This window comes from Chenopodium album, chromosome 2 (genome assembly GCF_948465745.1).
Source record: "Chenopodium album chromosome 2, dcCheAlbu1.1, whole genome shotgun sequence".
Classification (NCBI taxonomy): domain Eukaryota; kingdom Viridiplantae; phylum Streptophyta; class Magnoliopsida; order Caryophyllales; family Amaranthaceae; genus Chenopodium; species Chenopodium album.
In genome coordinates this window covers 8,301,085-8,317,609 of record NC_137835.1, presented here as the reverse complement: position 1 = coordinate 8,317,609, position 16,525 = coordinate 8,301,085, and the positions used below count along the sequence as shown (strand labels likewise).

The window sequence follows — 16,525 nt, the reverse complement described above, 5'->3', positions numbered from 1 at the left end:
CCTAAAATAAACAAGTAACCCTAATAAAAAATAACAAATAACTCCTATAAAATTAACAAGTAAACCCTGTTAAACTAACAAGTAACCCCTAAAGTAAACAAGTAACCCTAACAAAAATTAACAAGTAACCCCTAAAATAAACAAGTAACCCTAACAAAAATTAACAAGTAACCCCGGCCCTAAAATAAACAAGTAACCCCTAACAAAAATTAACAAGTAGCCCTAACAAAAATTAACAAGTAACCCCTATAAAACTAACAAGTAACCCCTGTTAAACTAACAAGTAACCCCTAAAATAAACAAGTAACCCCTGTAAACCTAACAAGTAACCCCTATAAAACTAATAAGTAATACCTATAAAACTAACAAGTAACCCCTGTTAAACTAACAAGTAACCCCTAAAATAAACAAGTAACCCCTGTAAACCTAACAAGTAACCCTTGTAAAACTAACAAGTAACCCCTATAAAACTAATAAGTAATACCTGAAACCTAACAAAAATTAACAAGTAACCCCTCTAACTTAACAAGCAAATTCTGTAAAACTAACAAGTAACTCCTAATAAATTACGAGTAACAAGTAACCCCCTAAAACTTTACAAGTAACCCTTCTAAAACCAACAATTAACCCCTATAACACTAAAAAGTAACCCTAATAAAACCAACGAGTAACCCCTAAAACAAGTACACTGTAATTTTTAAAAGTAATCCCTACATAATGAACAAAGTAACTATGTTGTATCTTCTACATTAGCAAGCTCCTCCAACATCTTCTTAGCAGTCTCCATTTCATCTGCCTTTTGTTTCTTTTCATTCTCTAGTAATTCTTCATAAATTGCTTGGTTTCTACTCACGAATTCTTTCACATCATCCAAAACAATCTCACGATGCTTGTTCAAATTGCAGAGCATAGATGACAGGAAATTCGAAAAATTACTAAAATTAGGGTTTGATTTATATCAGAAGTAGGAGAGTTCAGCGTATATGTCGATCCTTTCCTTCCCTTGGGGAAGATTATCTTGATTTTAGTCATTATCAACGAAAAGAACAATTTAGAGGAGAGAGAATCAAGGAAATTAACAATGAAAGAAACTGAGAACAAGGAGAGAGAGAAAATTAAATGTGAAGAGCAGAGAAGAAATGAAGGAGAAAGAAGTGAAGAGAAAAGACTGGAAGTTTTTTAAAAAAAATTGATGAAGCGCCTTACGCCGTTAATGGCTCGTTAACGAAGTCCGTTACATGTATGGGCTACGCGCGTTTGGGCCTTATGTATTGTGGCTGGCCACATGGTGTGGCCAGCCACATATAAAAGTTTGTGATCAATACTTGCATACTTGTTCTTATGCATTTTCAAGTACAATGACAAGAATACATTGAATTTCAATATACCAAATTCATCAAAAAAAAAAAAAAAAGGTTCAAAATTTCTCAATTATTTGGGAAAATATAGTACAAAGAATCATAAGATTCATACATATTACAAGTATTAAACAAAAATGAAAAATGTGAGTTATACAATAGCAATCCACCTAGCTACGAGATTAAGTTACATACACCAAAAATGGATTTTCCAAAAATGGTAAGCACTATAACATGAATCTTCCTATACTATACCAAAGCATTCAATGTACCAAAACAAAAATGTTTTTAGAGAATACTACGTACATTTTGCGTGACATTTCTCTACCAAGGCAAAGGAGCAACCCAAACCGCAGAGGGATCCGAAGTCTTCAACCATTCGGGTTGCATCCAACAAAGCGATTTGATACCCGAATAATCCATATCATAAACACCCATATCATTTCCGGGTCGAATAAACCCGAAATCCTTCACATTCCTTTGCCTATCATCCGTGAAATATATCTTGTTCCCTTCAATCCCACTAACCTCCAATAAAGACAAACAAATAGAAGTATTCATACCCAAGAACAATGCATACTCCCCAAGTCCATAGACCTCGACCCATTTACCAATACCCGAATCCATTTTACACACCCGAAACTCCCGGGTTGAAATCGGAGGATCCACATTAGGGGCATTATTGTAAATATCCTCATCATCACTGACATTTTCGTAATAAAATGCTTCATTAAATTGAAATTTCCTAAGTACCCTACAAAGCTCCCCTTTAATTTCAACCAAGTAATACTTCTGCCTTACAAATTTGGACACATCGGACGGCTGAGATGAAATCTCCTTAATCAAGCAACGGTCAAGATTGCAAGTGAATATCTTACCATAATCATTAACAACGTAAAATCTCCCCTTAAAGAACAAACCATCAGAAAACCCACATTCATCTTCACGACACAAAAAATGCAACTTAGTCCAAGAAACATCACCAACCCTACAAAACGCAGCACCTCGTACTTCATAAAGTATCAAAACGACACACTTTGAGTCTAACGAAGGAGACGAAGAAAGAAGCGCCTTTTCAACATTTTCCGAAATTCTTGGAAGCCAACGACGCCGTTTGATGAAAGGATTAAGAAGATAAATAGAATTAGACAAGCTATGATTGTCTATAGTGAGGACTAGCCAACCATCATAAGACCCGCAACACCGGTGAGAACAGGGGACGTTGATATTGTGGTAAATTTGATCAGACGGTGGAAAATTGATGAATTTCCGGTGATGGGTTTTACGTGGAACGGTGATAATGAGGCCAGGGATTGGGTGTGATAAGGTGTAGCGGTTGTACTTTGCGATTGATCTCCAAGACGAACATACACCGCTGATTCGAATGTGATCAGATGGTTTTTTGATTCGTTTTATGATCAAAGATAGGACATCTTTGTTTATTTCTGACCAATCGTGAGTACGAGACTTAACCATTTTTATGATTTGAGAAATGGAAGAAAGAAGGAGGAAAAAAAAAAAAAAAAACAGGGGAGTTTGAAACAGGGGAAAACAGAGGTATTTAAGGGGTAGGGTTTAAAGTGTTACTTGGGGATCAAGGATTTTAAATGGGGATTAAGGTTTTACTTGGGGATTACGGTTTTGTTGGTGGGGGATAACGGAAATTCGGTTATGTTTGCCGCGTGGGTTATTTTTAGGGCTTTTGGGCTTTAAATTATAGGTTTTCAAGATTCAAACTAGTCAAAATTTATTTAAGATGGTAACCGTTAAACAAGAGTGTCCGAAGCCATTTTACTTCGCCTTATTTTTGCCGAATTAAAATTATTTTTACCAAACTTAAATTATTTTTACTAAATTATTTATTTTACTCATCTAAAATTATTTTTGCTGAACTGAATTTATTTTTAATTTTCAGTTATATTTTTCGTTTAAGTTATTGATTTTTACTGAATTGAAATTTTTTTACTGAACTAAAATTAATTACTGAATATTATTTTTTTTTGTAGAAAGGATGTAACGCAGAGTGAGAGTAAAGGATAGTTTAACGGATTAGAGCTTCCCTTATAGTCCCAAGAAATCTTGAGATCGAATCTCATCACATGTCCTTATGACTCTAAAAAAAAGTAATAGAGTTTAGAGCATGCTTGGAATGGGGATAATATATTAAGAGGGTAATAAAAGTCAAAATTGAAAAACATAAGTCAGTAAAGGTATTGTTAATAGGAGGTATGGTCTTTACAAACGAAATAAGGTAGTTGTTCTGTGATGAGGAAAAGAAAGAGATGGAGAAATTATTACCCTCATAATGAGGGTAATTGTTACACACCCTCAAAATGAGCCTTTTTCTTCACCTCATACACCGTCACTACATAATTTGTCTTACAAGCACACCAGCCATTACTATCTCATCATTCTCTATTTACTTTCATTTTGCTTAGTTTGACTTTTATTACCTTAATAATACATTTTCCTCGATCCAAGCATGCCCTTAATGTGAATTAGAGATTACGAAGAAGTCCAACTTGACCTATTCCTATCCAATAGAGCCCTAAATCTTAGCTTAATAAAAATCACAAAAGAACATCTCACAGCTCCCGCCTCTAATGCCAACCCACTACCATAGAGCCCTAAAATCTTCAAATCATAGTTTGATTGCTGATTTTATTGATTTAGTTTTAGGTATGAAACTTTGATTAGACAAAATGACAAATCAACAAAATCAAGTTAATTAATTTTGCTAAATAGTTGTAGGAGAAAACATTTAATTGAGGAGGTTAACAACCAAAATGAACTGTTCTCTCTCTAGTTCATCTTGCTGTGGTTGTGGTGTGTACGTGTTGCTTCTTATGCTATTACACTTGCAATACGTAATAAAATAAAAGATATTAAAGCAATGATAAAAAAAAAAAAAAAGAGATCAATAAAAGTAGTAAGGCAAGAAAAATCCATATTCATTATCATTCCTAAATTAGTTCGTTAATCCATCAATGAAGAATCATGTCCTACATGGATCCAAATCGCTTGATAAACTGAATCTTATCATGTCATATAAGAAAACAAATCAGTTGATAAGCTAAGGGTATGTTCTCATACGTTTATTTTCAGTTCAGTTCAGTTCAGCTTCTAATTTCCTTCTCTTATAAAATATTCAATTCAGCCGAGTTCAGCCTATGAGAACAGGCCCTAAATCTTAAAAAAAGGCTCTAGATTGAACGTTGTTATTAGGAATAATATTGGCTTAAGTCTAGATACTTGAGCCGATTTGATTTTGCCAATGTCATTGGAGTTTGTCAAATGCCTTTTTTATCTTATTTTCAAAAGAGTCGCAAAGACAGTAAAAATTATAAATAAGGGAAGAAAGTTTAAACCTACAACCTAATGCAAACACGCCCTTAATATTAATCAACCGGTCAAGACCTAATTAGCCATTCTAAGACTAATAAAATCTTAAAAAGATGACAATCAACTAAGCCAAAGCTTCCTAATCAGTGGAGATACCAATTAGCCCAATCAACAGAGGATGTCCCAGTTTCTCATGGTGAGAAACATATTTTGTTTCTCATATGACATTTTCGTAAATAAATCAACAACTTTATTCAACTATAAAGCTCACAATAATGAAAAAGTTGTTGATTTATTCACGAAAATGTTCCTATAAGAAACGAATTTCGTTTCTCACCATGAGAAACTGGAATTTATTTCCCCAATTAACACAGTCAAAACAATAAAGCTCCTTCATAATTACTTTTATGTTATTATCCAGTATAAATGCATATTAAACCAACCATCTTCCACTGTTATAACATTCGATACAAATGCTCTTACTTTGTGAATTATTCAACAATTAAATGTTCTTATTACGAGTTTTATGTAACTCAATCTATTACCACCGTTCTCAGTCCGGCGTCCCAATTTGATTGGTGAGTTTGTCTTTCTCTCTACTTTTTTTCGATATCATGTTTATCCTTTGCCAATATTTTACTCCGTATTTTTATGTCATTGTCTCTCGTTGATATCTGTTAGATAATATGTTTATATTATCTTGTTAATATTATGTAAAATATATCTTTGTGTAATTTAGGTTATCTCATGATTAGGTGGTAAATCCTATATATATTCAATTAATGAGAAAGCCTCCGCTAAGGAGAATTACACTATTCTACATGGTATCAGATTCCTCTTAGGGTTTTCATTTTTTTCTCTCTTTCAACACCCTAATTCGATCCCTAGGACCCTAGCCGTGCCCTAGCCGTGCACCACCATCAACCTGCTGCCTTCTCCGTCTCCCTCCATGGCAATCGGTGATACCCCTCCTCCTCCTCCTCCTCCTCCTCCTCCTCCCTCAAACACGTTTCATCCAGCCTTCACCGTTCACATCAAAAACCTCATGAGCGTTACCCTTGATCAAGAAGAAGCCCAATATGCTACGTGGGTGGAGCTTTTTCAATGTCAAACATGTGCTTACAACCTTCAAAACCACATTGACGCTAAGGTTTCTCGGCCGGCGGGAATTGATGATGAAACTTGGAAGCGTCTTGATGCGATTGTGAAAAATTGGATCTATGGAACTATTTCTAAGGACCTAGTCCAAACTATAATTAAGCCGGGTGCCACAGCTCTAGAATTATGGACCCGTCTCGAGGAGATTTTTCATGACAATAAGCATACTCGGGCTGTTTACCTAGAGGAACAATTTGCTAACGCGAAACTCGAGCACTATGCAAACATGAGCGATTATTGTAAGCACATTAAGCTTCTTGCGGATCAACTAGCTAATGTTGATTGCCCGGTCTCCGATCGAAAGATGGTTATGCAATTAATTGCCGGACTCACTGAGGGTGAATATGACACTGTGGCTGCTATTGTGTCACAATCCGAACCAACACCGAGCTTCAACAAGGCAAGGTCCATGTTCTTATTGGAGGAAACTAGAAAGAACAAGCAAAAAGATCAAGGTCAAGCTTTTGTGGCCCAAGGTTCGCAAGCCCAACCGACGACCACCACCCAGCCCGCAGCGGCCGACCAGCAACGCGGCGGCGGTAGGGGTGGTAAAGGCCGTGGCCGCGGCAACCCAAAGCAGGGGAAGGGGAAAGGCCGTGGGAGAGGCAACACCAATAATTCGCAACAGGGGCAGCAAGGTCAGTCCACTGGGCCTTCACACTTGGCCCAACAGCAACAACAAGCCCCTCAATGGGGAGGTCAACCCAACTGGCAGCAGCAACAAGGGCAGTGGGCTTCACCACCCTGCCCTTATCCAACGGGCCAGGCCCAATTTCGTGGATACCAGCAGCCGTCCTTGTTAGGGCCCAGACCACAGCAGGCCTATTACGCCGGTCCAGCTCAACCCGGTTATGGACAACTTATGTCACCTACTGATTTGGGGCAAGCCTACAGTTCAATGAGTCTTCAAAGTCCCGACAACGGATGGTACATGGACACGGGTGCTACTTCACACATGACTCGTGACTCGGGTAATCTCTCTAAACTGTTTACTTTGAGCACTCCTCAATTTATTTTAGTTGGTGATGGCAAACGTATTCCTATTCATGGCTATGGCACTACATCCACTCCCTCACCCTTTCCACCTTTCCAACTCAAAAATGTCTTACATGTTCCTAATATTATTAAGAATTTAATTTCTGTTAGGAAATTTGTTTGTGATAATTCTGTGTCTGTTGAGTTTGACCCTCTCGGTTTTTCTGTGAAGGACCTTCTTTCGGGGACAATTCTAGCGAGGTGCAATAGTGTGGGGGACCTCTATCCTTTTTCCAAACACTTCTTCCCAAAATGGTAAAGCCGAAAGAATTATACGCACAATCAACAATATGTCTCGAACCATTCTCTTTCATGCCTCCCTTCCACCTTCTTTTTGGGTTTATTCGGTGCATATGGTAGCATATATCCTTAACATTCTTCCCTCCACAACCATACAAAATAAAACACCAACCGAAATCTTATTTCGTCGAGTGCCCACATACGATCATCTTCGTATTTTTGGTTGTCTTTGCTACCCTAACCTTAGTGCCACCGCTCCTAATAAGCTTGCACCTAGGTCCACACCATGTGTTTTCTTGGGATTCCCTTCTAATCATCGGGGTTATTTATGCTATGACTTATCATTAAACAAAATAATTATTTCTCGTCATGTGACATTTGTTGAAGATCAATTCCCCTTCTCCAACCTTCAGCAGTTCAAAGAAAATGATTATGAGTTTTTTGATTCCTATGACAGTAACAATTTCCTCATGCAAACTCACTGCCAAACTTTGCAACACAATAATCCCATAAATCCCACTAATACACTTGGCCCACACCAAAAACCCACTAATTCCCCAAATCCACTAAATCCCACAATTCCCACGGACTTACAGTCCACTCCGCAGGTGGGCCGCGGAATTCACTCTTCTACCGCAAGCCACCTGCGGACCCCCCTGCCTAGCCCACAAATATCACCTCCTAGCCCACCTCACTCTCCTATTTCACCTTCAATCCAATTCGGTTCACTACCGAGCCCCACCCCGGTCAACTCTCCTCACTCTCGGCCTATCTCTCGGCCTTCCCACATTATGACCACACGTGCTAAAGACGGGATTTTTAAGCTGAACCCCAAATATCAAGCTCATATTACGGTTCCTTCTATTTCCCCACTTCCTAAAAACCCGAAATTAGCCATGCTTGACCATAATTGGAATGCCGCCATGAATGAGGAATTTAATGCTCTTAGTAAACAGCATACTTGGGACCTTGTTCCAAGACCGGAAGGGGTCAATATTATTCGTTGTATGTGGTTATTTAAACACAAATACAGGGAAAATGGTGATTTGGAAAGACACAAAGCAAGACTTGTTGTGAATGGCAAGTCTCAACAGGTTGGTGTGGATTGTGATGAGACTTTTAGTCCTGTGGTGAAACCGGCAACTATTCGTACTGTTTTGAGTATTGCTTTGGGTAGGGACTGGCCTATTCATCAATTAGATGTCAAAAATGCGTTTCTTCATGGTGACTTAAAAGAGACCGTTTATATGCATCAACCACCGGGTTTTGTAAATCCCGAGGCTCCCACACATGTTTGCCGGCTTAACAAATCTCTCTATGGTCTCAAACAGGCTCCTCGGGCTTGGTACCAAAGATTTGCTAACTATCTTTTGCAGATTGGTTTTGTTTGCAGCAAAAGTGATAATTCCCTCTTTATTTTGCGACATGGTGCTAATGTTGCATATCTCTTACTCTATGTTGATGACATCGTTCTTACAGCCTCCTCCGAACAACTCAAATGTGATATTATTGCTCTTCTTAAGTCCGAATTCTCCATGACTGATCTGGGGAAGTTGAGTTATTTTTTGGGGGTTTCTGTAACCAGAACAAAGGACTCCATGATCCTCTGTCAGAGTAAGTATGCTGAGGAAATTATTCACAGGGCAAAAATGGACAGTTGCAAGCCGGTTGTCACTCCAGTCGACACTAAGTCGAAACTTAGTGCTCATGATGGTGAGCTAATGAAGGATCCCTCTCTTTACAGGAGCCTTGCAGGTGCTCTACAGTACCTTACTTTTACCAGACCTGACATTGCTTATGCTGTCCAGCAGATCTGTCTGTTTATGCATGCTCCCAGGGAACCTCATTTTAACGCTCTTAAGCGTATTATTAGATATATTAAGGGCACTTATGATCATGGTCTACATTTGTACCGTTCTGCACCTACGAGACTTACTTCGTACACAGATGCCGATTGGGCAGGATGCCCGGACACTCGACGCTCCACTTCAGGGTATTGTGTTTATTTAGGTGACAATCTGGTCTCTTGGTCAGCAAAACGACAAGCTACATTGTCCAAATCAAGTGCCGAAGCAGAATATAGAGGTGTCGCTAATGTTGTTTCTGAATTATGTTGGCTCCGGAACCTACTTCTTGAGTTACATTGCCCTATTCGACGGGCATCCTTGGTCTATTGTGATAATATCTCCGCCGTTTACTTATCTTCTAACCCGGTACAACACCAACGTACCAAACACATTGAGATGGACATTCATTTTGTACGCGATAAAGTCGCTCTTGGTGAGATCAAGGTCTTACATGTTCCGTCGTCATATCAGTATGCGGATATTTTCACAAAGGGGTTACCTCGCCAACTATTCCTAGATTTCAGAGACAGTCTCAGCATTCGACCTCCTCCCGCTTCGACTGCGGGGGTGTGTTAGATAATATGTTTATATTATCTTGTTAATATTATGTAAAATATATCTTTGTGTAATTTAGGTTATCTCATGATTAGGTGGTAAATCCTATATATATTCAATTAATGAGAAAGCCTCCGCTAAGGAGAATTACACTATTCTACAATATCCAACGCACTTTGCTTTATTATCATTTTTCATGCTTTTTTTTTTTTTTTTACAAGACGAACAAACAAAGGAAAAAAAAACAACTAAAAAGACCAAAATAAAAACTGACGACGACGACCCTGGGCGGCTAACCAATGAGTGGGAGCAACCCATTGACGAGGGACCTTTCTGAGCTCGCAAGCAGAGAATCTACGAATCAAATCTTTAATATCCTGAATCAACCAGCAGCAGGAGATATCCTTACTTCCCTTGTCTTGAAGCAAAGATAATAAAGAGAAACAGTCCGTATAAATCAACAAACTTCTAAAACCACGATGACCAGCAGATCGAAGAGCCCATAACAATGCCTGCAACTCCGAGTGTAAAGCAGAGGAAGAAAGAAATGCTCTGGATCCCCCACCAATCACTAATTCCGAACTTGGTCTTCTAAAAACCCAACCTGCTCCTGTAGCATTATCATGAGCATTGAAAGCTCCATAAAAAACCAGACAAATATCAAAGGAAGAACCCCAGGAACCCTGAAGACAGCAAGAAAAACAAGAAGACTTTGTGCCAGGCATTGCCCGAGATCTGGAGCCAATGCTGGGAACTAAAGAAGAAGACTTAAATTCCTGAGATGCTAAGCCCCTCGACGTCGTCCAATCTTGCATTGTGAGGAAAATAAACGCTGGAGAAATCACAGCTCGCCTAAAGACCTTATGATTACGAGCTATCCAAATTGCCCATAAAAACGAAATCAAAACCATTAAAGCTTCCCAAGACTTGGATCTTCGTAAAAGGAACACCTTATCAACAAACCAAACAGAAAAAAGGCTGATTGCCACGAACCGTAAGGCTCTGGAGAATTGGATTGGCAGACCAAAGACTATTGATAAATTAAAGGAACAGTCACGAAACAAATGATCAACCGTCTCCTGATTATTATGACACAGAACACAATTTGAGTCTACCGAAATTCCACGAGCTTGAAGAGTCCCGAATAAGGGTAAAGCATTATGTAGGAATTTCCAACAGAAGCATTGCAGTTTTGGTAAAATAGGCAGTTTCCAAAACACCTTCCACCATGCAGAGGAAATGGGAAACACCCCATCAGAAGGACTAAACTGATGAAGCATCATAGCATAGGCGGACTTGGTAGTAAAATTTCCATCCAAGCTCCAACCCTACCTGTGTCTCTCTATCTTTATTTGAGCATCAAACTGTTCAAAACAAAAGATTATCCAATGTAGAATATGTCCAAATAATATATATTTCAAATAATAATTATGTATTTGTCTTAAAAAAAAAAAATATACTGGAGTAATAGAGAATCAAACTTGGTTTCATATACTCGTATCATTCTTTAATTCGTTTAATTACGTAGTAGAGGCAACTTATTAGACAAGTTGATTGCTGGATCGTGGTACCAATTATAAATTTATAATTATTCATTTATTCATATAGAATAAAGATTTCACAATGATGCCATAGACATAAAGGCGGCCTACTACAACACATCTTATATATATATTCATATTGCTTTTGACTTTTGGATTGAATTACTTAAAATTATTTAATTTTAAGGTATTACTTGTTCAATTGTTGCATTTTGCATAGATTATGTGGGCCTATGATACCACTAATACAAAGTATAATTAGATTGTTTGACAAATAATACATTAATTCTAAAATGTTCTTGTAATTTTTTTTTTTAACAAAATTTCTGTATTATGAGACATTACCTCCATTTTTACAGATGAATTTTGTTTTATGGGTGTCATTCCTTGCCAATGCATATCTTTAATATAATTATTAATGAACAAAAAAATATATAATACCTACTTTGTAAGTATTAATTAATACAAATTAACTAGACCGTGCATGATTATACTTTCTATTCAGTTTTAGTTACAACACTTAAAGTTTTTGCATCGACAATTTTAAAAGTTCAAAGTGCAGCAACTAAAAGTAAACAAAGGAAGTATATGTTTTAGAATTAGAAATGAATTGAAGAAATATGCTAATAATTGAAAAACTTGGTCACAATTTATAATATAAAAGCATTTAAATCAAATTATTAATAAATGTCTTGGATTTCTTGCATTTGTTATGTAATAAATAAAAAATATATCAGGTATTCTCTTCCTCTAACTCAATTTTTTTTTTCCCATAATAAGCAAAGTGACCAAAATATTGTTTGACTTTCTAAGTGTTTGTCATGGTGGAGCCCATTATTAAAAACACTTTATGTTTTATTTTGTTTTTTTTTTTCTTCTTCAGATAGGGAGAACTCTATTAGACCGAAATCTCATTATTTAACTCAAATTTATTAGATGCAATATGTGACATATTTCTTAGAAATTACTCGGTATAAATTTATAATTGTACATTTTATATCATACTTCGACATAATTATGCAATATTGTTCGATTCATGCCGATGTAGCAACACAGTACATATAGAGTAATTGTACCATTGTATGTATAGCATAAGTTGACTTTCTAACAAACTTTTGACTTTTTCTCGATACATCCACTTTTTTCCCGGCAACAAATATTTTAAAAAACTCAATTTGTCACAATCTTTAAAACCAACCAACTTTTCTTAGCGTGTACACTAACTTTTGCATAATGTTAGTTTAACCCCAGCATTTCATTGTGAAACAGAGTAAAGCACAACAACAAAAACAAAAAAGAGAAACAAAAAAAAAAAAAAAAAAAAAAAAAAACCAGACATTTTCATCAATGGTGGCAGCCAAATTCTTGACGTTTGCGTGCTTTCGGAATGAGTGGAGCAGGGCAGATTTATCGGCGAGGCCTCACTACCCGTCGATGCCGAAATACCCGAAAGGCGTTTCGACAAAAGAGAAGGAGAAGATTGAAGGGTCTGAATCCAAAGCTCTGTTTTCTGTTATTGGTATGACTTGTTCTGCTTGTGCTGGCTCTGTTGAGAAGGCGATTAAACGACTTCCCGGTATTCAAGAAGCTGTTGTTGATGTTTTGAATAATAGGGCTCAAGTTATCTTTTATCCTTCTTTTGTCAATGTGAGTGCTCAATTCATGTGTTTTTATTGATTACGATTTTGTCATTTTTTTTGTATGTAAAATTATATATTATTGGTTGGTATGTGAAAATTTTGGTTGGTTTTTTTTTTTTTGGGGTTTATATTCAATTGAAAAAAAATAAACCCTATTAAATATGATTTAATTTATCAATAGATGAATAGAACACAATTTAATTGGAGTACACAAATCTCAATTAAAATTTGATTTTGATTAGGGTTTTTGTTACAAGTGCAAAATGGAAATGGGTTGTTCATATTTGATTCAGTTCAAGTCATATATATGGGTGATGAATTGTTTGATTCAATAACAGATTATATCGGGTTACATTCGAATCTAAATGCTATATTTATTTGATGGTAAAACTAAAATTAATGTTTTTGTTCTTGAAATATACAATTAATTGATTCTTGTTTTCTTGTTTATTTGTTGTCTTAATTTAGTTGGTTACAAATCCATTTTTCATTAGTTTTTCAAAAGTTTAGTACAATTTTATAGGAGGAACAAATTCGTGAAACAATTGAGGATGTTGGTTTTGAGGCTGCTTTGATCCAAGATGATATTAGTGAAGGAAGCACTCAAGTATGCCGGGTACGAATAAAGGGAATGACTTGTACTACTTGCTCAAATTCAGTTGAAGCTAGTCTTCTTGGAGTTCAAGGTGTTAAAAAGGCTCAAGTTGCATTAGCTACTGAGGAGGCTGAAATTGAATATGATCCGAAGCTGATAAGTTACATTGAGCTACTGAAAGCTGTAGATGATAGCGGGTTTGAAGCTGAACTTATCAGCACTGGAGAAGATATTAGCAGGATGCAGCTCAAGGTTGATGGCATAAGCTTAAACGATTCGTGGGATACGATTAAAAGTTCACTTGAGGCACATCCTGGTGTGCAAACTGTAGAAATTGATCAGACTCTTCAGAAAATCTCTCTTTCTTACAAGCCTGATGTGACAGGACCTAGGAACTTTATTGAAGTGATCGAATCAGTTGGATTGGGGCATTTCAAAGCTATGATATATCCTGAAGAAGGTGGAAGAGATTCTCATAAACACGAGCAAGTTAAGGAGTATTATCGAGCATTCCTCTGGAGTCTTATCTTCACGATACCAGTGTTTCTGACCTCTATGGTCTTCATGTATATACCGGGTGTTAAACATGTGTTTGATACTAAAATAGTGAAGATGCTTACTGTTGGAGAAGTACTAAGGTGGGTTCTAGCAACTCCTGTTCAATTCATAATTGGTTGGAGATTTTATTATGGGTCGTACAAAGCGTTAAGGCATGGTTCTGCTAACATGGATGTGTTAATTGCCTTGGGAACAAATGCAGCATACTTTTATTCAGTCTATATTGTGCTTCGAGCTGCAACATCTAAAACCTTTGAGGGAACGGATTTCTTTGAAACAAGTTCAATGCTCATTTGCTTTGTTCTTCTAGGAAAGTATTTAGAGGTTTTGGCCAAGGGGAAAACATCTGCAGCCATTGCCAAGCTCATGGACTTGGCCCCTGAGACAGCGACACTATTGACCCTGGACACAGATGGGAATGTCATAAATGAAAAGGAAATCGATAGCAGATTGATACAAAAGAATGATGTGCTGAAAGTTCTCCCTGGGGCAAAAGTAGCTTGTGATGGTTTTGTAATTTGGGGTCAAAGCTATGTGAATGAAAGTATGATAACAGGAGAATCCCGGCCAGTACCCAAGAGGAAGGGGGATACAGTCATAGGAGGGACAGTGAATCAAAATGGAGTGTTACATATCAAGGCTACGCGAGTTGGGTCAGAAAGTGCACTTTCTCAAATTGTCCGTCTTGTGGAATCAGCACAGATGGCCAAAGCACCTGTGCAGAAGCTTGCTGATCGTATATCCAAATTTTTCGTTCCTTTGGTAAGTAATCATTTGGATTCTATACCACCAAAAATGTGATTGTTCTTATTTTTTTTATAAAGTATGCTTAAATTTTTTTCTTACAGGTAATTTTTCTCTCAATTTCAACTTGGCTAGTATGGTTCTTAGCTGGAAAATTCAATACATATCCAAAATCATGGATACCCTCATCTATGGATAGTTTTCAGCTCGCATTACAATTTGGCATTTCTGTGATGGTTATAGCCTGCCCTTGTGCTCTCGGATTAGCAACACCTACTGCGGTTATGGTTGGTACTGGAATTGGTGCATCTCAAGGTGTTCTCATAAAAGGTGGCCAAGCTCTGGAGTCTGCTCACAAGGTATATATATATCATATACGAAGTATGCTGCAGTCTTTGCTTGAATACCACATTGCATTTAACATTGACAAGAAATTAATAAGGTAATCTGTCATCCTAACTATTTTGAAGGTAAATTGCATTGTGTTTGATAAGACCGGGACTCTCACAGAAGGCAAACCTCTAGTTGTGAGCACAAGGCTCTTGACTCAAATGGTACTTCGGGAGTTCTATGAACTGGTGGCTGCTGCTGAGGTAATTTATTCTTCACAAGTCACAACCTTATTTATGTTTTGGTAATTTGATGTAGGAGATATGCAATATATATAAAGTAACTAGTTTTCTAACCAACTAAATTGCATCCAAAGAGTACATTACCTAACCTAGTTAGAGCTAATGGTTCTGAAATCATTGCCAGATCAATAGTGAGCACCCATTAGCCAAGGCAGTAGTCGAGTATGCCAAGAAGTTTGGAGAAGATGAGGAAAATCAAATCAGGCCTGAAGCGAAAGAATTTGTTGCAATAACCGGTCATGGTGTAAAGGCCATAGTCCGAAACCAAGAGATTCTTGTTGGTAACAAGAGCTTAATGTTGGACCAAGGAATTGCCATCCCCATTGAGGCAGAGGAATTACTTGCTGAAGCAGAGGATTTGGCTCAAACTGGTATTTTAGTATCGATTGGAGGTACTATGGCAGGGATTATAGCCATTTCTGATCCACTGAAACCGAGTGCACGTGATGTCATATCTATCCTTAAGTCTATGAATATCAAAAGCATTGTAGTCACTGGTGACAACAAGGGCACTGCTAACTCCATTGCCAAACAAGTTGGAATAGAGACTGTTATTGCTGAAGCAAAACCTGAACAGAAAACAGAGAAAGTAAAGGAATTACAGGTAATAATATATCGTTATATACTTAGTATTTCAATGTTACAATTACTTATACATAATTACACAAGTGTCTCATTCACTAAGAACAAATGCAGGCAGAAGGTTACATAGTGGCTATGGTCGGAGATGGAATAAATGATTCGCCTGCATTAGTAGCTGCTGATGTAGGAATGGCTATCGGTGCAGGGACAGACATAGCAATTGAGGCAGCTGATATTGTTCTGATGAAGAGCAATTTAGAGGATGTCATAACTGCCATTGATCTTTCCAGGAAAACTTTCTCTAGGATACGTTTGAACTATGTATGGGCATTGGGTTACAATGTGCTTGGGATCCCTATTGCTGCCGGGGCCTTGTACCCTTCACTGAGGTTCCGGTTACCACCATGGATTGCTGGAGCTGCAATGGCCGCTTCATCAGTCAGTGTTGTTTGTTGGTCTCTCTTGTTGAAGAACTACAAAAGACCAAAGAAGTTAGACACTCTTGACGTCAGGGAAATAAGGGTTGAATGATATGATAAACATATACAGGGTTGTGATTTGTGAATCTGTCAAAAATGTGTACATATTATAAATTGTGCAGCTGAGTTATGATTTGTGTTCATGCAAAAATGTATATATGTTTTGTGATGGAAATTTTTGTGCTACACTAATCTATACTTAGTATTTAAAAACACAAA

At 37.3% G+C, this 16,525-nt stretch overlaps 4 protein-coding genes across 4 annotated transcripts; 2 read left to right on the top strand and 2 right to left on the bottom strand.

Moving 5' to 3' along the window:
• Positions 1 to 1,682: 1,682 nt before the first annotated feature.
• On the bottom strand, positions 1,683 to 2,958 carry LOC145582160 (F-box protein At2g26160-like). The gene has a single exon (XM_081639173.1). It carries the CDS (start codon positions 2,832 to 2,834, stop codon positions 1,683 to 1,685), a length of 1,152 nt encoding a protein of 383 aa, XP_081495299.1. The 5' UTR covers positions 2,835 to 2,958.
• A 2,691-nt stretch (positions 2,959 to 5,649) lies between these two features.
• Positions 5,650 to 7,152, top strand: LOC145567806 (uncharacterized). The gene has a single exon (XM_081627192.1). The coding sequence runs from the start codon at positions 5,650 to 5,652 to the stop codon at positions 7,150 to 7,152; it is 1,503 nt and encodes a 500-aa protein (XP_081483318.1).
• Positions 7,153 to 9,783: 2,631 nt separating this feature from the next.
• LOC145567788 (uncharacterized) lies at positions 9,784 to 10,818 on the bottom strand. The gene has a single exon (XM_081627171.1). It carries the CDS (start codon positions 10,816 to 10,818, stop codon positions 9,784 to 9,786), a length of 1,035 nt encoding a protein of 344 aa, XP_081483297.1.
• A 1,271-nt stretch (positions 10,819 to 12,089) lies between these two features.
• Positions 12,090 to 16,367, top strand: LOC145582150 (putative copper-transporting ATPase HMA5). Its single transcript, XM_081639168.1, has 6 exons — positions 12,090 to 12,723; positions 13,240 to 14,631; positions 14,718 to 14,972; positions 15,084 to 15,206; positions 15,370 to 15,849; positions 15,942 to 16,367. The coding sequence occupies exons 1-6, from the start codon at positions 12,424 to 12,426 to the stop codon at positions 16,356 to 16,358; spliced, it is 2,967 nt and encodes a 988-aa protein (XP_081495294.1). The 5' UTR covers positions 12,090 to 12,423; the 3' UTR covers positions 16,359 to 16,367.
• Positions 16,368 to 16,525: the final 158 nt, after the last annotated feature.

Coding starts and splice junctions, on each gene's coding strand:
- LOC145582150 (XM_081639168.1), top strand. CDS start 12,424: ATGGTGGCAGCCAAATTCTTGACGTTTGCGTGCTTTCGGAATGAGTGG. Junction 14,632..14,717: donor CCAAATTTTTCGTTCCTTTG/GTAAGTAATCAT, acceptor TTTTTCTTACAG/GTAATTTTTCTCTCAATTTC. Junction 14,973..15,083: donor CTCTGGAGTCTGCTCACAAG/GTATATATATAT, acceptor ACTATTTTGAAG/GTAAATTGCATTGTGTTTGA.
- LOC145567788 (XM_081627171.1), bottom strand. CDS start 10,818: ATGATGCTTCATCAGTTTAGTCCTTCTGATGGGGTGTTTCCCATTTCC.
- LOC145567806 (XM_081627192.1), top strand. CDS start 5,650: ATGGCAATCGGTGATACCCCTCCTCCTCCTCCTCCTCCTCCTCCTCCT.
- LOC145582160 (XM_081639173.1), bottom strand. CDS start 2,834: ATGGTTAAGTCTCGTACTCACGATTGGTCAGAAATAAACAAAGATGTC.